Here is a 27,617-nt window from a genome sequence, read left to right on the forward strand (position 1 = left end):
ATCGAAAAAATTGTATTTTTAGGCGCACATTTTTTTTTAATATATACATGCAGGAAATAAAGAAAAAAAATAAATAAATAACGAAATCATGCATGCGAGGATGATCTCAGATAGTAGCCTGTCCGAGGTTATAAGATTTTAGGAGATGTATTATTATTTTTTAATTCTAAAATATCACTAAAAAATAAAATATCTTTCGCATTTGATTGGACTGACATAAACTTTATCAAAATCTTATTTCTTATAAATTTTTCAAAATTATTACCGGACACAAAAAAATATATTTACTAAGAATTTTATATATCTCAGACCGGTCTTGACTGAAATCATGGTTGAAATGATCTGAGGAGCCAAGAAAATGCAAGGCATCTAAAAATGTCCTGAGATTCAGGTAGCTTAAAGGACACAAGGTGAGGAAATGCAAGGCCTCTAAAAATGTTAAAAGTATAAAACTGTGAGTGGAAAAGTATTTGCACACCAATAGTTAACATATTATAATTTTTTTTATACACGGAATTAGGGGTGAGGATGAGGTGAGATTAGCGGGTTTGGAATTCATAATCATTCAAACCAAATTTAGTGGTTTTACATTTTAATTAACCACTACTGTAACCATAAGTGTTACTGATATAACCAAACCATTCAAATTACAACGGTTTGGGTTGGGCGGTATCCGTTTAAACTGTTAAGAAAAATATGTGCATATATATTTTATGTAAAAAATTTAATAAGTTAATAAATTGTCAATTAAATAAGTTCACTATGTAATAATTTGAATTTTTTTACTTTGATATTTAACATCTAAATGTACTTAATATAATATGGATTCAACTATGTATAAATATCAATAATTCATGTAATATATGTATCTTCAAAATATATAATGAAAATATTTTAATATATTCCGGTGGTTCGGATATAGCGGAAAGTATAAAATACAAATCTAAATCAAATTGTTTATTTTTCAGATTTTGAAAAAATGAAATCATAACCGATCCAAATCGTTACAAAATCATAAAATTTGGAGTTGAGCGATTTGAAATAGTTGATTTGTACGGTTATTAAAATTTTTCTCACCCGTCGAAAAACATTATTCTCTATGTTCAAATTAGAGCAAATTGGAGTTGTACGTCAGTTGCGTATTCAAGGTTTGAAAATCTAAAAAAACCAAATAAAAGCAAAGGCGGTGGGAACCAAGTTGTTTGTCTGGTAGCCAAAATCAGTAAACTTATTACTCCATTTTATTAATCACTCTTCCGTCGATCTTGCTATCCGTTCGCGTCATATATTTTCGTATTTTATATATTTAAAAGTCAAATATTAAATCGATATATTTAAACTTCATGTAATTTCGTTTACTTTTTATTTGTATCATATTTTTGTATAATATTGAATATTAAATATTAATTAAAATATATAAATAAGTAAATAAAAATATAAGATTTGTAGATAAAATTTAACAAAATATATTTAGATCATATTTCTATATAATATTTTAAAATAAATACGCACATATCTATAATATTTATACATACATCCTTATATGTATTAATATATTATTTTAATATTTATTTGTGTTTGTATAATTTGTATCATTTTATGTACTCGAAAGCTAAATAAAATATCGATAATGAATTTCGGTCATCTAATTTAAATTTTGTATGGCCTACATTTAATGTCATATTTCGTGTCGTATAAGTCGTGTATATGTCCAATGACTCACTGAATCACCGGCCCCCCTTCTTCACTTTCTTTCACACTCCTCCTATTTCTAAATTAATAAATTACAGCTTTCCCTTTCTTTATTCTCCGGCAACTATGAAAATCGAAGTAGAGGATCACCTAGAAGATCAACATGGACCTCTCCACAAACGATCCAAAACTACTATACCTGTATGCACTCTTTTTCTCTTATTTTTATCTTAATTTTATCATTTTAAGTTTTTTATCCTGTATTTAGTTTTAATTTCTGATTATTATTTTTTTATTTAAGTTGCTATGTATATAGCTCCTGATCTCCCGCGAGGGGTACAAGAGCTCGACTACTGCACCAACTCTTCGTTGGCCTCAGTATATAGTTAAGTAGTTAGATATGATTTGTTTTTCTGTTTGTTTAATTAATGAGTTGTTAATTAATAGCAGCAAACAAATGATTTGAAGAATGATGTAGCTCTGTCACAATTTGATCCACTTGATGAACCTAGTCCGTTAGGTTTGAGATTACGAAAGAGCCCGTCGTTGTTAGAATTGATTCAGATGAGGCTTTCGCAACCGAGTGAGTCGAAACCTCGAGGAGCTCAGCCTAAGAAAGAATATAGAGGTAGTGGTGCTGGTAGTAGTGATAGTAAGCTCAAGGCATCGAATTTTACGGCCTCGGTTCTTAGAATTGGCACTTGGGAGGTATAATTGGAATGCTAAAGTTTCGGGAATTGTTGTATAGTTTTTTTATTGTTTTGTGTTTTGGACGAGATTAATTTTGTTATGATTGTAGTATAAGTCGAGATACGAGGGGGATTTGGTGGCGAAATGTTACTTTGCAAAGCATAAGCTTGTTTGGGAAGTGCTTGATGGCGGTCTTAAAAATAAGATTGAAATTCAGTGGTCGGATATTATTGGTTTGAAAGCTGCGTATCCTGACGATGAACCCGGGACTTTGGATGTGGCGGTAATTTTCTTTCTAATTTTAGTTTTATTCACGTGTATTATGTAGCCACTGTCCTAAATCTTTGCAATGACATTTAGTTATTTATTATGCAACTTGCCTGAAACTCTGATTTGTGCGGTGCAGATAGTAAGACAGCCACTTTTCTTTAGAGAGACCAATCCACAACCTCGGAAGCATACACTATGGCAGGCAACATCAGATTTTACAGGTGGACAAGCTAGCATAAACAGGTATTCCTCGAAATGTGTATAAATTGCTTATGCTTACAGTTGTTGCATCTTGTGTTTCCTTGTCAGAAGTATTAACTTGTGTAACATCAAGTCTATGTAGAAACATCGAAGTTAAGACTGGATGGGGTGGTGCTTGAAATTTTTTATGGATCAAATAAGAACCTTTGCATGTTCGACATACTATTACTCCGTCTTCCACGGTCTGTAGCTACTAGATGAGTGAATGCCCTCCGTATTTGTTTATAGATAGTTTTCCTCAAACAGCCTTGATATTATAGGATCATCCCATATACCAAAATAAAGTTTAATGTTCAATGCGTAGTTTGTATGGTGAGTTGGTGTGCAACCTCTAAAGTTGTAAGTGTTATGTTCTGCGTGCATCTGGATATCATATTACTCAAGAGTTAGTTATGTGGGAGCAATTAAGTTCCTACTTCCCACCGCCACAATTTGGAGTAATCATAGTTGCTTCATGTCTACATAATATTTTTGCTGTCAATGGTACATTTTTATGCTTTGTGTCAGGCTACATTCTCTGCAGTGCTCACCGGGCTTGTTAGGAAAGCACTTTGAGAAGCTCATTCAGTGTGATCCTCGCCTCAACTGTTTAAGTAAGCAGGCCGAAATATCTCTAGAATCTCCATATTTTGAATCCAGAAATTCAGTCTTTGATAAATTAGATGACGTGAAGAATGAGCTTGATATAAATATTACTACTCGGCCTGCCATATTTGACTTGAGGGATGAAATGTCAACATCCGGGACTCGATCTTCATTCTCAAAGAATGAGCATGACTCTGTCAGTAGGCATCCTGATCATTTTCTTCACGAATCACCTTCACCAAGCTCAGGTAAATATGTTGGCAACTTGGCATGGACTCATGGTTATTATTCCCTGTATGATGAATGAAATTCGGTGACTTGTCAAAAAGTATACGAACATAAAATATTTAACTATCAGCCTGTAACACCTAATTTTGAAAATATACTAGTGTCTGAGCACAGGATACAAAGTAGTACTGATGGTTAGTGTCATGTAAGGGTTTTTTAGTTCAGTTCCAGCTTTGCTTTCGATTGTCAAGCTTTCTAGTGGTGCTTGAATCCAGGATATTTTGATTTCACAGCAACTAGATATGAACAGTTGGCAGGCGTGTTTACTTCCAGCTTTAGTTTTATGAAATATAATATTTTATAGAGGTTCATGGAGGGGGCACTTGAAAGCTGAAAACACTTATTCAGCAGTGTGGTAGAACAAATTATGTAGATTATGTTTTTACTGTCTTTGATAATATTGCTTTAACTTGACTTTTTTTTATTTAGTTATCGACAGCAGTGTCATTGAGAATATTAAGAACAATGGTATGGAAGAGTTGAGGAATCTTAGCTGTTGGGACCGTATCAGGGTTCCTGGACTTCACCCTTCGATGTCAATGAATGATATAGTTAGCCACCTTGAAAACCAGATTTTGGAGCCCAGTATATCAAACAGTCCTATCTTATCTGATGATCAACGGCGAAGTTTGGAGATACTGGAAGATATCAGCAGGTGCTTATTTACGGATTCTCGTCATACAATAACTTCTGATGAGAAGTCTGTGATGTCAAGAGTCAACTCCCTGTGCTGCCTCCTGCAGAGGGATCCTTTGACAGTTCAGGAAGCCACTCTTGACAGGGGCACTAATACTAATATGACTAGTGAGGAAGACAAAGATATACATGATCGCAAATGGTCTGAAACTAAGCTTAAAAGCAAGGTTGCAGAGGAATCTTCAACTCGACATAGTGAATTAAATGATGGATCTGGCTGCAAAGAACCTGGGATGTCCAGGAAGGACTCCGTGGGAGATTTGCTGCTCAATCTTCCCCGAATAGCATCATTACCGCAGTTTTGTTTCAACTTGTCTGAAGATTTTGATAATCAAAGCAGATAAAATGTCGTCTTTTGATGGTCTGCAAAGCTTCTGTAGGTTCTTTATAGGTTTTGCGAGAGATTGAGAAACAAAAAGTGGTATATATTCCTGTGTTTATTTGGTTACTGTAGTTTGAGTTTCTGCTATGCAATACATTTGAAGTTGAAACATGTCTTGTAGAGAGATAAGGCACATGTGTTCTTCAATGCACCAGAAGTTTTTGTAGAGATGAAAAACGCCCTGTGAATTGCATTATTTTGGTGTACAAAGATGGGTCTGCCAAAGTTATGAAAGCACGTGTTGGTGCAAGACCTGCGCATACTAGAATAGACGAACAAAGTTAACTATTTTGTGAAGTTAAGCGTCTAATAAACATATATAGACACTTCCAAAATTTCAAAATTTGATGCCTATCTAATGTAACTGGAGGCATAATATGATCCTCAAATATCTACTGATCATTGTACAAACATTATAAGAGCTTCTTATCAGTCCACCTATATATCTTTCGGAATTGGTTTCTGCCAAGTGTTTTAATCCTACGGAATCAAAAGGCTACAATTTTCAAGACCTTTTTCTTTTGGAACATACTATTACTTTCAAGAATGTATTAGTATGATTTATCATTTATTTGAATGTTATAGTGGTGATATTATTGCATTCTATGCTGTAAAAATAGCCTTAAATTATTAAAAGACTTGCCGAAAAATAAAATGAAAAAGCAAATGTAAGCTGGAATGCAATTTCATGATTTATGATATGAATTGCAGGATATTGGATCAACCACTATAGCCAACACAATTTTGTGGTCTATGATTCTAAAAAAATTGTCTTTTTTTTGCACTTTGTTCAATTTTTTCAAGCCATAGGCATATTTCAAGAACAAAAAAGGATGCAAATTGTGCAAATAATACACTCTATAACAATAACTAGAAACACCTTGCATTGATATCAAACTGAATATTTCGGAAAAGAAAAAAGAAAATATGAAACTGAATAGTACTGCTCCATTGCCACACAAACCAAAAACTACCCGGCATGTGAACTGATATTGTAAAAAAGAAAGCTGTTAAAAAAGAATACTTGAATCCTATAGTCCATATAAGTGCATTACACGTAAAATACAAATTACCCGCGTCTTAATTTCTTAGCATGCACCCTTCGGTATGTTATTGTAGGCCAGGCCAATCACAAAAACCTACTTGTTGCTGATTCGTCACTCTTTCTTCAAATGCTTCTGGAAGACGGATATAACAAACGATGCCACCATCCCTACCAAATACCCAGCCATAGCTCCAAAGCTCACACAAATTGGCCATTCCTACATGGAAAGTATGTCCAGGTGATAAGATACAGAGGGAAAACAACTATGCACTATCTTTCTAAACAAGGTTCAAAAGATAAAGGACATATAAATTTTAATAAGACAGGTAAAACATAATCTAAAATTTCTAATAGATGCAACCTGACATGCACAATAGAAAGGAAAGAACTATTACTAATGGCGGCTGCATTTAGATAAAGCAGATTCCCAGGAAGTCCAATTAATGGATCAGGCGACTAAATCACAATAGCATTTGACACATTGCTTGGTTCTCTTTTTATTACCGAAGCAACATCAGTGACATGAAGAACTGCATCGAACTAATGAGGCATATCTCTTATGACTTCTGTAAGAGAAAATACTGTCGAGATAACAGGCACTTGCTAGATGCCGACCAATTTGAGTCTCAAAGACTGAAGAATGCCAGATTATCTCATCTACACCGCACGATCTCTTTTGAGAAATTAAAAACCTCAAGCTCTCTTAAAGTTTAACTTAATGCTCAAACATTAGTATAACCCATTAACACGACATTAAGCTACTCCAGGGGGGAAACCATGTTGCTGGCTTCAATATTAACCCGTTTCAAAATCCAACATTAATACCAATCCAAATAGATAAACTGATCACATTATCTTAAGTCCACAATATGAAAAAGATTACTGTTCTTTATACCTGCCATGGTCTTTCCCAATCAAGGGGCATTGGCCAGGCTCCAAACCAAGCACCTATAACAGCTCCATGTGCAGGTAGACAGATTAAAAAATCAATTGGTCCTTTTGGCCTGCGCAAATAAAATTGATGATCTAACAAGCATAAGCCACCTATCCAACCACTCTTAAAGTAATATCACTGGCTTCTATCCGTGCCAAATAATTATTAACCCATCAACCATATAAATAACTATACAAAGAGAAATGGCAACAAATGCATAATTCTTTCCATCTAGCTAAATGCATCAAGATAGCATGTTATAACAATGTCACTTACTTTGTGTGTGCGAATAGTCGTTGCCAATCAGTCCATGAAGAACCAAAAACACAAGCTGCTGGGACAATCTGTTAGAGAAAAAGAAGTTATGTCATATATGAGTCACGCCACATACCGGGCATTATAAACCGGCAGTACAAGTGTACAACCAACTCAAGTTCGTGTTTCTGATTCACTGAGCAACCAGACACACAATTAAAATTCAATAAAGTCAATAAGAACTTCCTCATCCCTTGATAACATGACAAAAGTTAAGGAGAACATGGTCTATTAAGATATGCAAATAATTCCCAGATAGACGAATTGCGATACTGTAAAATAATATAAACAGCAAGTACAGAAGTAATGGAATACTCACAGTGAATACAGACATCAAAATTGACCAGTTAGCGGTCTTTGAGAAATGCCTGTTTACAATGACAAAATCAGAATCTAGATATATATCGAGAAGCAAGAAAATAATAAGAATGCTTTCAGAGGATACTTCTTTTTATTATATGCATGAATGCTTTATCACAGTACGGTCGGACTTAAGAAAGAGAATAATTTTGATGATCACTACTCCGGATGAGAATTGATGAAACTAAATTCTTATACATTTACCTGTAGTCAGCAGACAACTAATTTGCATGCATGCAAAAGCATTTGTAGTCTTTTATAACAACAGTATATTGAAGTACCTTGTGAAAATAAATGGGGGTCATTTAAGTTAAGAGAACACACTGGATGATCGGATTTCTTTCAGTTTCCAACCTCGGGTATGATTTCAGTTAGACGTGGATAATATAATACAAAACTAGTTTCCAGTCACATTATCACATACCTAATGCCAACAGGTGCCCCCAAAGCTATAGCTCCAAGTGCATTGATTATAGCGCCTACAATTCAATGACAAAATTTCTAATATGTAGATAAAATAAATATTAAAAGAACTTCAGACTGAAAATTGAAAATTATGCTTTAAGCCCAATACATATTTCAAGGGGACAACATCCACTCATCCCTGAATACTTGTCTACAGTTATCATAAACATATAAAATAAAATAGAAGGCTATAATTCTCAGAAAAGATCTTTTGTTATAAAATTATTAAAAAAATCATAAATTGATTACATTTTATGATTTTAACTTTTGAGCTACCCTTGTAAAAAATTTAAGCATCCTTTTCTTAAATATTTTTTTCCACTTTCTGTCAAACATTAAACCAAGACTGTTTCGAGTCTCATTTCAAGATCCCTTGAACTTGAGAACACGATAATAAGCATACCTCTTAATGTATCTGTATTCATATTTTTGTACCATAAGCATAACTCTTAATGTATCTGTGTTTATATTTCTGTACCCTAATGCATATGTCTGCATATCAGTGCATTGTGTAGGAACGTGTGCGAGTGAAGCATAATTAAAAGAGACTAACCAGCAGGGAGACCAAGTAAACCTCTTCCCACAGCTTTCATGTACTGTCATTGATTCAGTATTACATTAAAACCCCTAATAAATTTACAAGTCACCCTCTAAAAACATGCTAAAAACAAAAACACATACCGCATACCTAATTCTCATTCATATATGCATACATAAAAATGAAAGTAACTCAAGTATCAAAATTATATAAATGGAAACTGATTACCGAGCACTGATTTGGATGTTGTCGAAAACCGCTAAAAAGAAGGATCACAATTGGCGCCTCAGTAACCTGAAAATAAAAACTATACATATTAGAATCTGATAAATGGTTAACTATATATATCCGGTCGTAATAGAAAAAGTACTATACCCAGATAAGACGAAGGGTCTGGTTTGGAATATCCACGAGATTGATGGAGTACACATTGTGAGCAACCCAGAACGCTAGAGCTAAGCCTAGACTGCATACCGTATGTAGGAAAAATGTATATAACGATGATATCGGCAATACGGTGCCAGCGGAGCTTGTTGACATTTTTGATAGTTTCTCCTTCGCCTTCTCCATAACACTGTTCCCAGCTACGGAACAGTAGAATCTAAATTTTTCCTTAAAGGCTCTGTTAAGTCCTGCTTTTTGTTATTTTACCGCAGAAGTATTCAATATCTCAACTTCTACTCCTGAATGTTGCGAATACTATTGCTCGACTTAAAAGACCGCTCGACAATATCTGCCCCAAGTACATAAAAAATGCGGTAAAGAATCCATCAAGGGAAATAAGTTGACAGTAGAACACATGATGCAAGGCAACTTATGATGAAGCTCAAAAGTTTGATTAGAATCCCAAATTGCGGGAAGAAGAACTACATTCCTACTCTTTCTTCACACGTACTATAGAATATCCCAATATAATTTAAACTGGCTATACAAATTATATTCTCAGTCTACACTTTTCTATCAATTTATAAGAATGATCGCTTTATTTAAATCAAATTCAACCGCATTGCTATTACATATATAAACTAGAAAAACGAAAGGATTTAAAAACCGACACTCAGGTATTATCACATCAGAGTCAGTCAATTCTAGTTGCAACAGACATTTCAGTTGCATTTTATACCTCCTAACTAAATATTAAGTTCTCATTCAGACATTTTATCAAACAGTTGATATACACAACTATAAATTGAGTAATAAGCCGTTATTACAAGGAAATATATATTTCATAAATCAAATATAATTTATATTTATATAATATGAAAGATAAAAATCACCGTTAGCGTACCGGAAATAACCGTCAACATAAAGATGTTAGTTGAACGCCGCCGTGTCGGAAATGTATTTCGATCTCCAACTCTTGCGTATTTATACGTTCTCAAATTTAATCGTTCGATTTGAAAATGCTAGTGTGTTTATAATTATAGCAGGTTTTCTAAAAAAATTATTAAAAAATGGGAAAATATATTCTAAATTAACTTAAACAAAAATGTAAATAATTTATATATAAACACTTCTTAATTTGAAATATATATTTATTTTATGTAATCAATGAATAATTGTAAATAATGTTATTGTTAACAAAAATTACATTTTACAAACTTGTTTTTAAATTATTTAATTATATTTATATAGTTTTCAATATTTGTATTATATATCAAATTTTATGTATTATTATGTTAACAATATATTTGTGATTACTTCATTAATATAAAAATTTAAAATTTTATGCGAGTTTGTTTTGTGTTTTAAAAAATAAAATAAATGTATTAATATTAAAAATATTAATTGTATTATTATTAATAATATTAATAATAATATTAATGTATTCATGTATGATTCATAAAAAAAGCAATATATCGATATATTATATATATAATTGGAATAAAGGAGATAAAATGGTATGATTTGGTGTTAGGCTGATATTGTGATTACTTTAAAAAAAATACAAAACCCCTAAATAGGGTTTGATGTGCTTAGCAAGATACATGATAAATATAAAACTAATATGAAAATAATAATAATAATAATTTTAAGTCTTTTTAAATATATGATTAGTTATTATTCTTTTTATTTGTATCAAATATAGTTCAAAAATATTTTTAATTTGAGAATAACTTTGCAAAATCATTAATCTACATACTATAGACAAATATTTTTAATAATAAAACTATTTCAATTAAAATTTGAAATACAAATTTAATAAAATACTATATATTATATTTATTTCATTTATTTTAATATTTAATTCTAATACTTAATACACTGTATAACAAACACAATAGGTAATTAATTAAGAAATTAAAATATAATTACACATTCTTAAATGATATAAAATAATATTAAAATTATTATATATATAAACAAACAACATTAATCTTAATAAAAATAAAACTAGGTAAGATTTAACACTATAGTTTATCTTTGAAAACATTTGGAGCACATTAATCTTATAAAACTTAAAAACAAGGAATAAATATAATAATAAAAAACAATTACAATTCAAAATTTAAACATAAATCTAATAAAATACATTAAAGATAATATTTAATTTATTTAATCTATTATTCTATTACATAATAATTAATCAATTAAAAAATTGAATTATAAATATATAAACTTAAATGCTATAAATAATATTAAAAGTGTTATATATAATACAAGTAACAATTATCTTAATAAAAATAAATATAAGTAACAATGAACAAATCATTTGTTAATCGGGTTAAGATAGTATCTTTTTCTTAAAGAAAATTGAAATATCTAAGTTAGATTATAAAATACTTTTGAATAGAAAATTTTACATATTTATATTGTATTTGAGGATAAATATTATATGTTTTCTTCATTTGATTAAATGAAAAATTACAGACTTTTAAAAAATTTAGCGCAGATGAATCTTATAAAACACAAAAATTATGAATAATAATAATAATAATAACTATTAAAATTAAAATTGAAATACAGCTTATAAAATATATTTAAAAGTACTATGAAAATTATGTGTAAAGTGTTTTTTTTCAAAATTATTAATAGAACCGAAAAATTATAATAAATATTATTACAAACGTGATAAAATACAAATCCCAAATAACTTTCCAATTCATAATTAAACTTCATAAGATTAAGAAAAAATTATATTAATAAAAGAAAAATGATTACATAACCATATTATGTGATATGATTAAAATATTCTCTTTACAAATTATAATATGAAAAAAAATCATGTAAATACAATAATATGACCATCATGTAATAAAGTTATTTGAATAATAAAAATAATAGTATTTTTGATAAAAAAAATATTGATATTAAAAAGTAAATAAACCAACTCATTTTGTCAAAAGAAATTCTTATATAAAAAATGGTTATAGTTTGATCGTCACAACTATAATATTGTTAAATTAATTTTTTATATCATTAAATAATGAAAACATTTAACATATGTTTGGTTATGAATGTTACAATTTCTATAAATAATAAATTTTGAAAAGAAATATAATAATTATTAAAAATTAATACAACTTAAAATAAAATACAATTTTAATAAAATGAAAAAATTACCCTAATAATAGATTGCAAATTATATTTTTAAATGTTATTACAAAAACTGAGAATTTATAAAATATTATTAAAAATACACTTGAAAAAGTAGTAAGGTACAAAGTACAACCTACATTTCAATTCGTGATCAAACTCCTTTAATTATGTGTCACAATCAAATATAAAAATGTAATAACAACTAAATTAACAAGTTTGAATTTTTTTTTTGAAAAATAAATCATTTAAAAATAACTATGTACAAATATATATTACACGTTATTAGAATGTTAAAATATTTAAGAATAAAATAAAAGAATAATTATGAATATTGTGAAATACAATTATACATATTAGTAACACTTTAAAAGCCTTAATATATTTTTTTAAAATTATTAATATAGTATACAAAGGTTATGTTGATGAAATATAAAAATAATTAAATACATAAGTACAAAATACTTAAGAATAAAATTTTTGTATTAAAATTTAGGAAAGTAAAATATAATTATTGATTTCAAAGTTTTTATAAAAATAGTATAAAGCTAGTTATGCATATTTTACATAAAAAGGTAATGAATGTGTGTATATTAGGGTTAGATAATGGGTGTTTGTTTTCTTAGATTAGAAAACAATAAAAAGGTGTTTTCCACAATTTTCTCATTCCTAGTTATAAATCAGAAAACCGTGTTTTTCGTTTTTTTAGTTTCAATTTTAGATAATATGCAAGTTGAACACATATTCAATTTTTCTATTTTCTAAAAAAAGTTTCGAGGAAAACTAGTGAAGTAAAGCCCTTAACGTTTTAAAAGTTTTCTAAAGTAATAAAATTTTATAATATAAAAATTAACCATATTTACTATCTTTATCCACTATACCCACTTTATACATTAAATATTAATTGATCTTATCACTTTATTAATTTTTTCTTACTTTTCACTATTAATTTACATTTTTTGTTAATCTTCGTGACCAAATTCAATATAAAAAATTTGGTGGGACTCGGGTGAACAAACCGGATATTCCATCCAGTTTAAAATTCAAATCGGATATCCGATTTTTTGGATAGCTAAAACTATGTTTCGTATCCGCATCAGATTTAACTAGATATCCAGATATTCGGATATTCGATCAAACCGGACCAAAAATTGGATTATACGAATCTAATTTGAACTTTCATTTAAGTAAATTACGTTTTATGGGATATTGAATACATATTCGAGTTGTTAAACTGAATATGTAAGAAACTATACTCTTGTCATTGTATTATTGGTTAAGAAAAATGGTGACACATAAATCAATTTACTGTAAACATCGATTAAAAATCTGCAAGCAAGATCAATATAGAAAAATTTCTATTTTTATCCAGTTTTCAGAGTACTCGTCGAACATAAATTATTTTTTCTTACTATCACTTATGTCAAATTTACAAGTATGATCAATATAAATTTGTTGTTATTACACACTTAAATGAAATTTTTAGATGATATAGATAAAGTAATAATTAGTCAATTAGATATTAACGCGAAATTTTAGAGAAAGAGTCATACAGTCACTAAATATGTTTAAAAAAATTATCATCTATCATCTATTTATATATAAAATTCATTTTTTATTAAGAAATTAAAATTTTGATCGGATCCGGATATCCAATTATATGTAAAGTTGTGATCCAGATCCGAATATGAAACAATAAAAAAAGACTGGATTGAATAGTCCGTTAGAAATATTCAGAAATCTGATATCGAAAATTCGGATAATTCAATTTTTGAATTTTTATACTCATCCTTAGGTGTGATGGAGAGGCCGAGAGAGTGGGAGTTCCGACAATTTTGAACGTGATACGACTTACACGACACGAAAACTTAGTGTTTGTGTTTGCCTTTTTAGTATGCGATACAAAAATATACGAACAGGAAAGTATATGACCGAGATTTAGTGTTGATTTTATATTTTTCTTTCGAGTACACTACACGACATGAATTATATGACATATATTAATATTATAATTTATAATGAATATATGTATGCAGAGACGGAGGCGGGGGGTGGCCGGCGGGTGCGGTCGCTACCCCAAACTCCGGTATAAACGTAAAATTAATACTAAAATTTATGAAAAAAAATTATATATTTAGTAGTAAAAAAATTTATTTTCAATTTTCGCCCCCTCAAAAATATATAAATTTTATGAATTTAGTACCAATATCAATAATATTTACAATAGTTATGAATTTAGATACACGAATTCAAGTATATTTTGTATATTGAAATTGTTAAAAATAATATTTATGAATTTATTTAATATATTATAATTAAAAATATATATTAGTTACTCATGCAAATTTCGTTTTTTAAAAAATTTAGAAAGGATACGCATGTCTCACATGCGTATTCAGTTTTTTGTTTATAGTGAATACACATGTCTAACATGCGTATTACTTGTTTTTCAAAAACTGAATACGCATAGCACACATACGTATTCTTTAAAAAAAATTGAAAGTTGTATACGCACTACTATAATGCGTAATCCGTCGATATTTTGGACAGTTCCCGCATATCTAGGTATTTTGGCCAATTAAGACTGAAAAATGGGGTATTCTCCGCATTCTTTTTGCTTAATACACTCCCAGAAATTAATTAACTAAATTATTTAATGATAAACGCAAAATATCAGTGGTCCAACAAGTATGAACGTGCAGGAAATATATTTAGTCCAAGTGAAGGCACGTTTCTCTTTTCAGTTTCATACTCCGAGTCCTGGTTAACTAAGTGTCGTTTGAAAAAATTTTAAATTGGTAACTTACTATTTAAATTAGTGAGTGTTAAGTAGATAAATATTTTTAAGTTATATAAATATTTTAATAATTTAATTTATAAATCAGAATTGTTTACATAAATGAACTAAAAGAAATAATCTTTGAATAAAATTATCTTAATTCTTATATTTTAAATTAGATTAATATTTAAAAATATATATTTTAAAATTTAAAACAACAAAAATAAAATAAAATAAGTTGAGAAAAAATATATCATTATTATATTTAATTTATCAGATTATAAATCATAAATTCAACTTATAAATTAAATAAATAAATACTCGTCGATAAACTATTCGGAACTTATAAGTCAAAAGTCGTATATCATATTAGCTTATACACGTATTAAGTCATATAAATAATGAAGCAGTTTACCATGTCGGGTGTGAAAAGTTGAAGTGAGATCAGTGCAATAGAAAAATATATACTTAAAAATAAGGATAAAAAACAACAAAGAGTTAGGTATCACCACATCATCCCTAGTTATAAGTGGTGCACAAAGTGGAGATTTGTGGTCTATTCGGTTTTTGTTTTACAAAATAAAAAATTTTTAACAGTAACACATCGTCAAAATTAGCCAACTACCCTAAATTTTGATATTTTCTTTGAATTTGGTTGCCACTGAGATGACTATTATATAATAATTGAAGGAACGAGAAACCTGAAGTTGTTAGCAAGGTCATTATAAAACTGAATTAACATGCTAATATAATTATTTAATTATTTGCTAAATTTACGTATTAATCTCACTATAATATATATAGAGAGAGAGGAAGTATCATCTAGTAACTCTTTTTATCGGGTAACTAAGTAACTCAATTACATCGTTAGATTGATTATATTTTGATGGTTCAGATTATCTAAAAAACATAAAATATAACTATAACTTGAATGAACGGACTTTGAGAAACTAACTTGCACACACACAAAATAGTGAAAACACAAAACAAAACATGTACATTACATATTTTGTTTGTTTACTTTTCATATGTACATGTTAAATTTTAATTTTTTTTCGTCTTCTTGCTATATATTGTAATCTAATTTATCTTTTTAAAACATATCATGATCAATATTTTTAATATTAAATTCCTAATTCCTGAAATTACAAATATGACATTAACTAAAAATTTTAAAATACAATGTGACATGCTTGAAACTTTTTTAGATTATCTTTCTTTTCAAATATAAAATTTAGTAAAAAAATTACTTTAAATTCAATATGTATTTTTTAAGTTTAAATTTTAATATATTTAATTCAAAAAAGAAAGATATATATTATACGTATATCATAGAAATTTTAATATATTAAAATAAAATACAATATTTTAAACACTTTTACATGTTTTAATTGTTTTAATTGTAGAAGATATTTTATTTTTTATTTTTGATCATAATATGTTTATTTGATCCAAAAATAAGTTTTCAATTATAACACCATAAATTACCTTTACAATGAAAAAAAATATGTGTTTAACACTAATGTGTTTCTTAAATTTTTTATGTTGTCATCAATTTATTTTTCACATATTTTATTCATACTATAAAGGATTACCAAATAAGAAAAACCTAGAAATACATTAAATAAATAATTCAAAAAAATATAATGTAAATAAATTTAATTAAAGAACACAAAAATAATACAGAACACAACATTAATAAAAATACATAACACTAAATAAAAATTATAGTACACAAATATAGAACATACAAAGAGATATAAAACGCTAAAAAATTAATTATCACATGCAAAATAATTACACAATAATAAAAAATTAACTAAAACTTAATAAAAAATTACGGTACATATGCAAAATAGTTAGAGAACATGTACAAATTTTACTGGACATGTTTTAATGTTCTACATCTCTTTGTGTACTATAATTTTTCTTTAGTATTCTGTATTTTTATTAATGTTTTTTTTGTATTTGATCCAAAAAAATAAGTTTTTAATTACAACACAATAAATTACCTTTTACAATGAAAATAAAAAATATGTGTTTAATGTGTTTCTTAAATTTTTATGTTGTCATCAATTTGTTTTTCACATATTTGTATTTCATACCATAAAAGATTACTGTTATGGATTAAAAACTAATATATATAATTGCTGTATTTAGTACTAAGGAACGTGAGCTTCAAGACTCGATTTGACTGCTCTTGTGTTTCGTGACTCAATCTGCCTTAACAAGATGCCTACGTACCTTGCTGATTGCCAAGGATCAAGTCAAAAAAAACGTAGTTCTGATTTGTGGGGTGAGACCCTTATATAGATGTGGGAGTCCTTGAATTGGATTTGGTATAGGAGACTTGGTGGTCAAGTCTCTGAATTAGGATAGACTTAGGAGTCCTAGGAAGTAGGAAGCTGATTCATTATCCCATGAGGTTCCTTGGAGGCCAATCTACAAGGATTTATATCCCCACTAGGACTTATCTTAATAGCTTTTTTTCTCCCTTATTTATTAATTACGAAATTAATAAATAATCAGGGTTTTTGGGCCTTCTTTGTTCCATCAGGCCTGATCAACATGTTAACCTTTCTGGTCTGAATGTCATACATCTTCTTATTGGGCCTTGCAGCCCTAACTGTAATATTTAATTATGTAATCAGGATTTATTTATCCCTATCATTTGCCCCCCAACTTTTGGGAAACCGTATAAGATTTCGCGAAAGTTAAGTTCATTTATTCCCTTACAGGGTTTCGTTTTTGTGTAAAGTGTGGAGCGACCTACACGTTTACAACGATTTTTCCTTTTATTCAGGAATTATCTTAATTTCCAGGAATTTTTCCCTTAATTCCGAGATTTTCCCCTAATTTTCTAGGATTTATCCTTAATTTCCTGGATTTTTCCCTAATTTTCCGGGATTTTATCCTTAATTTTCTGGATTTTCCCCTAATTTTCCGGGATTTATCCTTAATTTTCTGGATTTTTCCCTAATTTTCCAGGATTTATCCTTAATTTCTGGATTTTTCCCTAATTTTCTAGGATTTATCCTTAATTTCCTAGATTTTTCCCTAATTTCCGGGATTTTATCCTTAATTTTCTGGATTTTTCCCCTTTTTCCTTTTTCTCTCTCTTTTTTTTATACTAATTTCGACCAGAAATCCTGTTCGACCAGGATCCTGGTCGAATTAACCTCTGCTGTGCCTTGGTCGAAGGCTTTTCGAGGAGGAACCATTCGAGCAAGAATCCTGGTCGAATTTCGGCCAGGATTTTTTCTATATTATTATTTTTTTTTATTTTTTTTTGTCGACTAGGATTTTCGTCCCTTTCGGTCAGGACTCTTGTTTTTCTGACCGAATTAACCATCCTTTGTTGCTGAGGTCGATTGGATTTCGAGCAGGGCACATTCGATCAGGAATCGTGGTCGAATTTCGGCCAAGATTTTCTCCCTTCGGTCAGGATTCTATTCCGATCAGGGTTTTCGGTCAGGATCTCCACTTTTGACCGAATTATCCTCTCTTTGGTTGCCCAGGTCGACGCCAATTCGGGCTCGAGGATTTCGATCAGGAATCCTTAACAATTTCTGGTCGAATTGGTCCCGGTCCCGGTCGGTTTAAGGCCATTTCTTCACCCCTGATCGACAAGGTTTCGCCTCAGGCCATTCGAGCAAAAATCTTTCATGTTTTTTGGTCGAATTAGGTCAGGATTATACACATGGATTTGGGCCCTTAAACGTGGGCTGATCTTTGGGCCTTAATCTAGTGGGCCTTATCCCCGGGCCTCCAACTTCAATTATATAGGCCCTTTCCTGGGCTCGTTTCTTATTGGGCTATACTTTGGGCCCAATATTTTCAACTGGGCTTCTTTTCCACCCCCTAAGATCATTTGGGCCTCATTCATGGGCCTTATTTAAACACTTGGGCCCTTAACTGGGCTTTTGTTTTATAAGTTAAGAAGTTTCTGGAATTTTGAGGAATTTTCCCAAAATTTTCTGGATTTTTCAAGAAAATCTTCTAAATTCTTCCAGCATCTTGTAGATCTTTCCAGAAGATTCCTGAACTTGGGCCCAAATGGGCTTTTCTAGGCCCATTTTCCCCTCTTTCCTCCTATAGAAAGGTGGGGGGGAGTGTTCTTACTCACACTCTTCACTCCTCATTTCATACATCTCTAAAATTTCTCCAACTTTTCTCCTCTCTCAACTTTCCTCCCTAAGTTTCCAGCCCCCTTCCTTTCAAAGTTTCCAGACTTTTCTAGCTTTTCTAATGGCTGACAAGAGTTCCGAGAGGGCGGCCAAGATAGCCTCTGCTTCAAAACGAGGTAAGGATATCGAGATTCGTTCTTCGTATATGTCTTTAATCGATATGATTAACACTAGGGGGGATGAATATCCCTCTACTGCACATCTCAATTCTTTTAATCATTGTAATACTTGGCACAACATAGATTTCGATAAACTAAATGCACGTTATAATGTCCTTGCTCCTCTTAGATTAGTTTCAGTCTCTGGTGGTGACCGTACTTGCCATTGGAGACCCGACACTCTCTTTATTTACACAGATCCCCTTAATGCTGGGCTTAGGTTTCCTTTCCACCCTTTTATTCCTCATCTTTTAGCTGATTTACAAATCAACCCGTGTCAGCTTCCTCCAAACGCTTGGAGGAACATTTTATGTTTTATGGTCTGCTGCCTTAGGGAGGGTTTTCCCCTTTCCGTAGCTATTTTTAGGAAAGTCTTTCAGTGCTATAATAGCTCTTCCAGTATTTGTGGTTGGGTCTATGTTAAGCAAAGGCCCAAAAGTAAACATATCTTTAACAGCGCCTCCATTCCCGACAACAACCAAAATTGGAGGAATAGTTTCGTTGGGTTACTTTGGGAGAATGGTGACCGGGGCACACTCTTCTGATCTTCCTTCGGGAAGGTCAGTGATGGTAGCCTCAAATCCATTCACTTAACTCCTGAGGAAACTATTATTTTAATGGGCTTACTTAGGACAACGGCACTACTACCAGCTGAACTCTCTTAGAAGAGTTCTCTCTCATTCACGTGGGACTATCCTCTGTTTCTCAACAGGGTATTTTTCTTCCCTTATCATCTTTATTTCATTTCATGCATTATTAACATCACTTATTTTGTTTTTTGCCTTGTTTTGCAGCTGCTAAGGAGATTAACGAGGACAATGTTCCTCCTGTTGAAGAGACTGCTAGGATGAAGAAAGCTCGGCTCGCAGGCCTAGACACCCGGGGAAAGGCGACATAGCCTATCTTCTTGAGAAAGCACAAGGAGCCTATGGGGGAGGCTTCAACTGAAGGAGCTGAGGGCCATAATGCTCCTATCACTGCTGTTGCCCCTACAGGCGCCTTTCAACCTCTCTGGGATTCCGCCGAGGGGATACCGTGGTTGGTTCCATGAAGCATGCTTGGGATTGGTCCTACCATAGCGTGACTCCAAGGACTTTACTGACGTGGTGGCCACCCCTAACCTTGAGAGGATTAAGCTCATGTGAGCTCAGTCTCTGGCTTCGGTATGCCTCCTCTTTTTTGAACTTATCTTTCATTCTTGTAGCATTTTCTTGCCTTATACTTTGCTGATTGCTTTGTTTCAGTCTAACGCCTATTTTCAAGGCGCTGTGAGGCAAGCCGAGTCATGGAAGCGGGCTTCTGATAAGGCCGATAATGCCCTTAGGAGGCAACAAAAGAAGTATGCTACCCTGGAGAAGAAGCTCAAGCGCAAAGAGGAAGAACTCGGGGAGTCTAACGCTGAGCTGGTGGTACTTCGGGCGGAGAAGGATAAAGCTATAGACAACTATCTGGACTCGGAGGAGTTTGCCCAGTCCATGAGGATCAGGGATGATTCAGTCTTTCCCGGGTTTTTTAGGACTGATTGGGACACGACTCTTGGGACCGTGAACGAGGCTTGTCCTGATATTAACCTGGCGAATTATGTCTGCCCTGATGACGAGGCTTTGCTACAGAGGTTTCGTACCCGAGTAGTTGTCTCGGATCATGTTCCTCAGGATCCACTCCTTCCTCCTCCCGAGTCTTCTTCCAGACCTGCTGAGGATGATAGCTCTTTCTCCTCCTCCGAGACTACAGAGACATCCAGCGAGAGCGGATGAGGACGATGATATATATGCCGAGGGTACCTCAGCTCCTTAGAGCTTTTTCAGCCCTGCGTGGCTTGTTTTCTTTATCTTATTTTCGAGACTTTATTTATCGAACTTCTTGTAATATTTATCCGATCTATTTTATTTATCACCTTTTATGCTTGCATCCATGCTATTGGTTTTTACTTGTTAGGCCATAAACATACTTTGAAAAACTCATGAATTTCATAAATTGTCTGGGATTCGTCACTTACACAAGTCTTAATAAACTTCTTAATAAAACTAGAACATATAAATCCTAAGCAAGCAAAGCTTCAAGGTGCTTTTCAACCTGCTCGCCATCCTGACAAGTGAGAATCGTATCTAGCTGCCCTACACATAGTAAACCTTCAGGTTTTGTGCATGCCAAGTTCTCGGGACTTCAAAACCATCCATAGTCTCTAGCTTGTAGGTTCCTCTACCCTGAACATTCTTGACTCTGTACGGCCCTTCCCAATTCGGGCTAAACTTCCCTTTTTGTCCTACACCAGATGCTTCTATCTTCCTCAAGACTAGATCACCTTGTTTGAAAATCCTTTTTTTAACCCTTAGGTTTGTAGTAGAATGAAGCCTTTTCTGATATTCTACTATCTTTGCATGTGCCTTATCTCGCACTTCATCGATTAGATCCAGGGCTAACCTCTGCCCTTCTTCATTTTCTTCTGCATTGAAAGCCTGAATCCTTGGAGAGGAATGTGATATCTCCACTGGAACTACTGCTTCTGCCCCATATGCCAACATGAAGGGAGTTGCTCCTGTCGTGACTCTACAGGTAGTCCTATAGGCCCATAATATGGGAAGTATCTCATCCACCCAATTATTTCTTGACTTCTCGATCCTCTTCTTTAGTCCATCCAGGATTATTCGATTTGCTACTTCCGCTTGCCCATTGGCTTGTGGGTGAGCCACATAGGTGAACCGTAACTCAATTTCATTTTCTTCACAATACTTCTTGAATTCCTCGTTGTTGAATTGTGTTCCATTGTCAGTGACGAGGATACGGGGAATTCCATATCGGCACATAATGTTTTCCCATAGGAATTGTGCAACCTGCTTAGTTGTGATTTTGGCCAAGGCTTTGACTTCAATCCACTTGGTGAAATAATCAATGGCTACAATCAGAAACTTCCTTTGTGCCGTGGCCATAGGGAAAGGCCCCATAATATCAATCCCCCACATAGCAAAGGGAATGGGCGAGTTAATAGAGGTCAGCATCTCGGGAGGTTGTCTAACAACAGGTGCATGCTTCTGACAGCGGTCATACTTCTTCACATATTCTTTGGCATCAGCCATCATTACTGGCCAATAAAAGCCTAGACGAGTTATCTTATGAGCCAAGGCCCTGCCGCCCAAGTGTTGTCCACAAATACCTTCATGCACTTCTTCAAGAGTCAAGCGTGCCTCATCGGGCCTGAGACACCTTAAGTAAGGAACCACGAAAGATCTTTTGTACAGAATCCCATCTACCAAAGTGTACCTTAGTACCCGAACAGTTAACTTCCGTGCTTCAGTTGCATCGCTTGGCAACCAACCGGTTTTGAATGTGAGCCTTAATGGGATCAATCCATGACGTCCCCAGGCCTATAGGAGCCATAAGCTTAACATCTATGCTTCGTGTCTTCAAAACACGGAAGTACACACTTCCCGAACTTTCTTCTATCTCAGATGAAGCAAACTTTGATAAAGCATATGCCTTAGCATTTTCCTCTCTTGGAATGTGTTCAACATGGCATTCATTAAATTGTGTCATCACAGCCCTTACTAGGCGGACATACTTAGCCATCGTATCATCCCTTGCCTCAAATTCTCCCTTTACCTGGGATATGATCAGCTTCGAGTCTCCACGGACCTTTAAGTTTTTGACTCTAAGTGTCCCAGCTAGGCCAAGGCCAGCTATCAGGGCTTCATATTCCGCCTCATTGTTTGTGGTTGGGAAGTCTAGCTTCATAGCATACTCAATTAAGAACCCGTCAGGGCTTTGTAAAACCAATCCTGCTCCACTGGAATTTGTTTTTGATGCTCCATCAAATAGAGAACCCAATATTTTTTCTCCTTATCATCCTTCTCTTTGTCCCCATTATCGACTCCCTTGTCTTGAGATATGGTATCTTCCTGCCCCCCGACTTCTTGGTTGGGTATGGTACATTCCACCATAAAGTCAGCTAGTGCATGGGCTTTTATTGTCGTACGTGGCTTATACTTGAGGTCGAACTCTCCCAGCTCTATTGCCCACTTAATCAATCTCCCACTTGCCTTGGGACTGTGAATGATATTCCTCAGGGGCTGATTTGTTAGCACCTCAATTTGATGAGCCTGAAAGTAAGGACGCAGCTTTTTTCGAAGCCATTACCAAGGCTAGAGCAATTTCTCAATAGTTGAATAATTTAACTCGGCACCATGCAGAATTTTCCTGACATAGTATACGGGTTTCTGGACTTTCAGTTCCTCCTTAACCAACACCGCGCTCAAGGCACTCTCTGAAACAGCTAAGTACAAGAATAAAACTTCATTCAAAGCTGGCTTGGCTAACAACGGGGCCTGCGCCATATACTTCTTTAACTCTTCGAATGCCTTCTGGTTTTCCTCATTCCATACAGAGTCCTTGATGTTCTTTAGTGACTTGAAGAATGGCAGGCACTTGTCTCCTGACTTGGAGATGAATCGTCCTAGCGCAGCAACCCTTCCTGTGAGCTTCTGAACATCCTTGACGGTTTTTGGTGGTTCCATGTCTAGGATTGCCTTTATTTTATCGGGGTTAGCCTCTATCCCCCTCTTGGAGACCATCAATCCCAAAAATTTTCCAGATCCTACTCTGAAAGCACATTTTGTAGGATTTAACATCATCTTGTGGTACCTCAGAACCTCAAAAGCTTCCCTCAAATGGGTTATATGATCATTCTTTGCTAGACTCTTGACTAACATGTCATCAACATAGACTTCCATAGTCTTACCAATAAGGTCCTTAAAAATTTTATTTACCAACCTTTGATAGGTGGCTCCTGCATTGTTAAGACCAAATGCCATAACAAGATAACAATAAATACCAAAGTCAGTGATGAATGATACCTTTGGAATGTCATCCTTATGCATCTTGATCTGGTTGTATCCGCTAAATCCATCCATGAAACTCAGCATCTCATGCCCAACAGTGGCATCAATCAAAGTATCAATCCTTGGCAACGAAAAACAGTCTTTAGGGCATGCATCATTCAGATCAGTGAAGTCTATACACATCCTCCACTTTCCATTAGCCTTCTTCACCATTACAGGGTTTGCTAACCATTCCGGAAATTGAATCTCCTCAATGAAACCAGCCTCTAAGAGCTTTTCTACTTCCTGTTTTATAGCCTCTTGTCTTTCCGGGGCAAAGTTTCTTTTCTTTTGTTTCACTGTCTTCCTGCTTGGATCCACGTTTAGCTTGTGAGTAATCAGCTCAGGGTCTATGCCTGGCATATTAGCCGCTGACCATGCGAACACATCACTATTTTCTTGCAAAAATTTCACCAACTTCTCTCTAAAGGGCTCCCCTAATGTGGCTCCAATGAAGGTCATCCTCTCTGGATTCTCGAGGTCTAAAGAAATGGAAACCAAGTCTTATGCCGGCTTTCCTCTTTTCTCATCATTTTCTCGGACATCCATATCTTCAATAGGAAGAACCTGCCCCCCGACTCCATCTGCCCTCAAAGAGGCCACATAACAGCTTCTAGCCATTTTTTGATCTCCTCTCTCCTCTCCAATCCCATTTCGGGTGGGAAACTTCATAACTGAATGGTAGGAAGAAGGGACTGCCTTGAAGGCGTGTATCCCTGTCCTCCCCATGATAGCATTATAAGTTGAACTAGCCTTTACCACCACAAAGTCCAACATCTGCGTTGCCTGCCTTGGTTCCTGACCTATGGTGGTTGGCAACTTGATTATCCCTTCCACAGGACATTCCACTCCTGCAAATCCATATATCGGCATATCGGTTGGTGTCAATTGGGAGTCGTTATACCCCATCCTTAGAAAAGCGTCATGGAGCAAGATATCCACTGAAGCACCGTTTTTTCACAAAGACCCTTTTGACCGGGCTATTTCCTATTACCGGTGTTATGACCAGCGGGTCATCATGAGGAAACTTTACACCCTCTAGGTCAGAATCGTCAAAAGTCAATGTTACTCCTGTCCTGGCCCTCTTCGGGGCTTCTCCAACAATATGCATAACCTCTCTAGTATATGCCTTTCTGGAATTTTTGGACAATCCAGCAGCAGTTGGGCTTCCAAAAATCGTGTTTATCACAGGCCCTCGAGGTCTTGGCCCTCCATAAATTGTGTTTATAACTGGCCCTCTAGGCTGGGGGTTTCGCCCCTGATCGTCTTGGTCTTTCCTTTGATCATCGAAGTTCCTTCTCACGTTGTTGTTCCTATCCCTCATTCTCCAGTATATTTGTTCAAACTTCCTTTTCGAATCAGAAACTCAATTTCGTCTTTCAATTGCCTACACTCATCGGTGTCATGGCCAACATCTTTGTGAAATCTGCAATATTTGCTTTTGTCTAGCTTGGTAGGATCAGCCTTCAGGGGCTTAGGCCAACGAATATCTCGATCTTTCTCAATTTCCATCAAGATCTGGCTTCTAGGAGCATTCAGCTTAGGGTATTCGGTGAACTTTTGCCCAGGTCCTCCCTTCTTGGGGGTTGAATCAGGGTTTTGCTCGGTTCTAGGATACTTATCCTTAGCGATATACTCCAGATCAGTTTTTCGCTTCTTGCCTCCAGTGGGCTCATTACTTACTACGGTCTTCCTCATGCTATCTTCAACTTTGATATACTTCCATGCCCTCTCCTGGAGCTGCAACATGCTTTCAGGGGGGCGTTTGGCCAAAGACATCTTAAAGAACTCGTCCCTAGTTCCTTGTTGCAGTGCTATCATGGCTACCTTATCATCAAGGTCTGGGACTTTTAAAGCCTCCTTTGTGAAACGATTCAGGTAATCTCTCAAGGATTCCTTTGCTCCCTGCACAATGCTCATAAGAGATGCAGAACTTTTCTCATGAACTCTTTCACTGATAAATTGCTTAATAAAAGCCTGGCTTAATTCTCTGAACGACCCAATAGTCTTGATAAATTGCTTAGTCTTTGGATCTCAGCCTCATGAGCCCTGATCCTTTCCTGTACTTCTTGGGGATTCGCCCCTTGGGTGCTTTGAGGGCGTTGTCTTCCATCGGCCATCGGCTCTTTGCCAAGACGCCTCCTTCTTGGGGCTACTTTATCATCCGAAGATTCAGAGTCTCTCTCAGTATAAGGACCATAAAATTCCCGATCCTCGGGGATAGGAGCCAAACCTCGTATATAGGGGGGCGATTGCCCTCGTGCTTCACTTCGCCCAACATGTCCACTTCTTCCAACCTCGGGATAAAGGGGCATCCCATAAGGGGGGTTTGTAGTAACAACAGTTGAATATTCATACCCGACGGGTCGAGAAGTCACAGGTACATGTACTTGTTGAACTTGAGGATTTGTACCTTGAATAGTCGGGGGAGTCGTCCCTTGTGGCTGAGGTTGAGTTGCCCCTATCTGGGCTTCCCCTTGAGTAGATGCATAAGTTGAGTGGGGAGGAATCTCCACGGTTAACGAAATCACCTGGGTTGTCCCTGATGGTGTTCCTTCCTCCAGGGCTCCAATTGTTCTCCGTGTTCTCGCCATGGTTGTTGTTGTGCCTTCCCATAGACAACGCCAAATATTATGGATTAAAAACTAATATATATATAATTGCTATATTTAGTACTAAGGAACGTGAGTTTCAAGGCTCGATTTGACTGCTCTTATGTTTCGTGACTCAATCTGCCTTAACAAGATGCCTACGTACCTTGCTGATTGCCAAGGATCAAGTCAAAAAAACGTAGTTCTGATTTGTGGGGTGAGACCCCTTATATAGATGTGGGAGTCCTTGAATTGGACTTGGTATAGGAGATTTGGTGGTCAAGTCTCTGAATTAGGATAGACTAAGGAGTCCTAGGAAGTAGAAAGCTGATTCCTTATCCCATAAGGTTCCTTGGAGGCCAATCTACAAGAATTTATATCCCCACTAGGACTTATCTTAATAGCTTTTTTTCTTCCTTATTTATTAATTACGAAATTAATAAATAATCAGGGTTTTTGGGCCTTTTTTGTTCCATCAGGCCTGATCTGGTCCATCAGGCCTGATCAACATGTTAACCTTTCTGGTCTGAATGCCATACATCTTCTTATTAGACCTTGCAGCCCAAACTGTAATATTTAATTATGTAATCATGATTTATTTATCCCTATCAATTACCAAATAAGAAAAACTAGAAAAACATTAAATAAATAATTCATAAAAAATACTAGACATGTAAATAAATTTAATTAAAGAACATAAAAATAATACAGAACACAAAATTAATAAAAATATAGAACACTAAAGAAAAATTATAGTACACAAATAAATACAGAACATACAAAGAGATACAGAACACTTAAAAAATTAATGATGACATGCAAAATAATTACACAACAATAAAAAAATAACGAACACTTAAGAAAAAAATTACAGTATATATGCAAAATAGTTAGAGAACATGTACAAATTTTACTGGACATGCTAGATATATAAAATTTTGGTGTAGAAAAAATTGATAATATAAAAAAT

General features: G+C 33.9%; 2 protein-coding genes across 3 annotated transcripts; one reads left to right on the forward strand and one right to left on the reverse strand.

Annotated features, from left to right (window-relative positions):
• The first annotated feature begins 1,736 nt into the window (after positions 1-1,736).
• Positions 1,737-5,060, forward strand: LOC141702350 (uncharacterized). Of its 2 annotated transcripts, none has more exons than XM_074506048.1 (6): positions 1,737-1,893; positions 2,140-2,400; positions 2,492-2,665; positions 2,789-2,895; positions 3,421-3,746; positions 4,216-5,060. In XM_074506048.1, the coding sequence occupies exons 1-6, from the start codon at positions 1,819-1,821 to the stop codon at positions 4,824-4,826; spliced, it is 1,554 nt and encodes a 517-aa protein (XP_074362149.1). In that variant the 5' UTR covers positions 1,737-1,818; the 3' UTR covers positions 4,827-5,060. The 2 variants fall into 2 exon arrangements, with proteins under 2 accessions (XP_074362149.1, XP_074362150.1); XM_074506049.1 differs by having other exon boundaries at positions 2,143-2,400.
• Positions 5,061-5,725: 665 nt separating this feature from the next.
• LOC141702347 (PIGF/3-ketodihydrosphingosine reductase fusion protein-like) lies at positions 5,726-9,943 on the reverse strand. Its single transcript, XM_074506046.1, has 9 exons — positions 9,810-9,943; positions 8,897-9,254; positions 8,750-8,815; positions 8,537-8,579; positions 7,943-7,997; positions 7,478-7,526; positions 7,120-7,187; positions 6,805-6,913; positions 5,726-6,126 (listed from the first exon to the last, which is right to left on the reverse strand). Exons 2-9 carry the CDS (start codon positions 9,089-9,091, stop codon positions 6,022-6,024), a joined length of 690 nt encoding a protein of 229 aa, XP_074362147.1. The 5' UTR covers positions 9,092-9,254; positions 9,810-9,943; the 3' UTR covers positions 5,726-6,021.
• Between the last annotated feature and the right edge of the window lie 17,674 nt (positions 9,944-27,617).

Source organism: Apium graveolens, unplaced genomic scaffold (assembly GCF_009905375.1).
Source record: "Apium graveolens cultivar Ventura unplaced genomic scaffold, ASM990537v1 ctg4898, whole genome shotgun sequence".
Taxonomy (NCBI): Eukaryota; Viridiplantae; Streptophyta; class Magnoliopsida; order Apiales; family Apiaceae; genus Apium; species Apium graveolens.

Excerpts from the sequence above, each read along its gene's own strand:
- LOC141702350 (XM_074506048.1), top strand. The coding sequence starts at position 1,819 with ATGAAAATCGAAGTAGAGGATCACCTAGAAGATCAACATGGACCTCTC. Across the intron at positions 1,894-2,139 it reads GATCCAAAACTACTATACCT|CAGCAAACAAATGATTTGAA; the intron begins GTATGCACTCTT and ends GTTAATTAATAG. Across the intron at positions 3,747-4,215 it reads ATCACCTTCACCAAGCTCAG|TTATCGACAGCAGTGTCATT; the intron begins GTAAATATGTTG and ends TTTTTTATTTAG.
- LOC141702347 (XM_074506046.1), bottom strand. The coding sequence starts at position 9,091 with ATGGAGAAGGCGAAGGAGAAACTATCAAAAATGTCAACAAGCTCCGCT. Across the intron at positions 8,580-8,749 it reads AACATCCAAATCAGTGCTCG|TACATGAAAGCTGTGGGAAG; the intron begins GTAATCAGTTTC and ends AATCAATGACAG. Across the intron at positions 7,188-7,477 it reads TTTTGATGTCTGTATTCACT|ATTGTCCCAGCAGCTTGTGT; the intron begins GTGAGTATTCCA and ends TTTCTCTAACAG.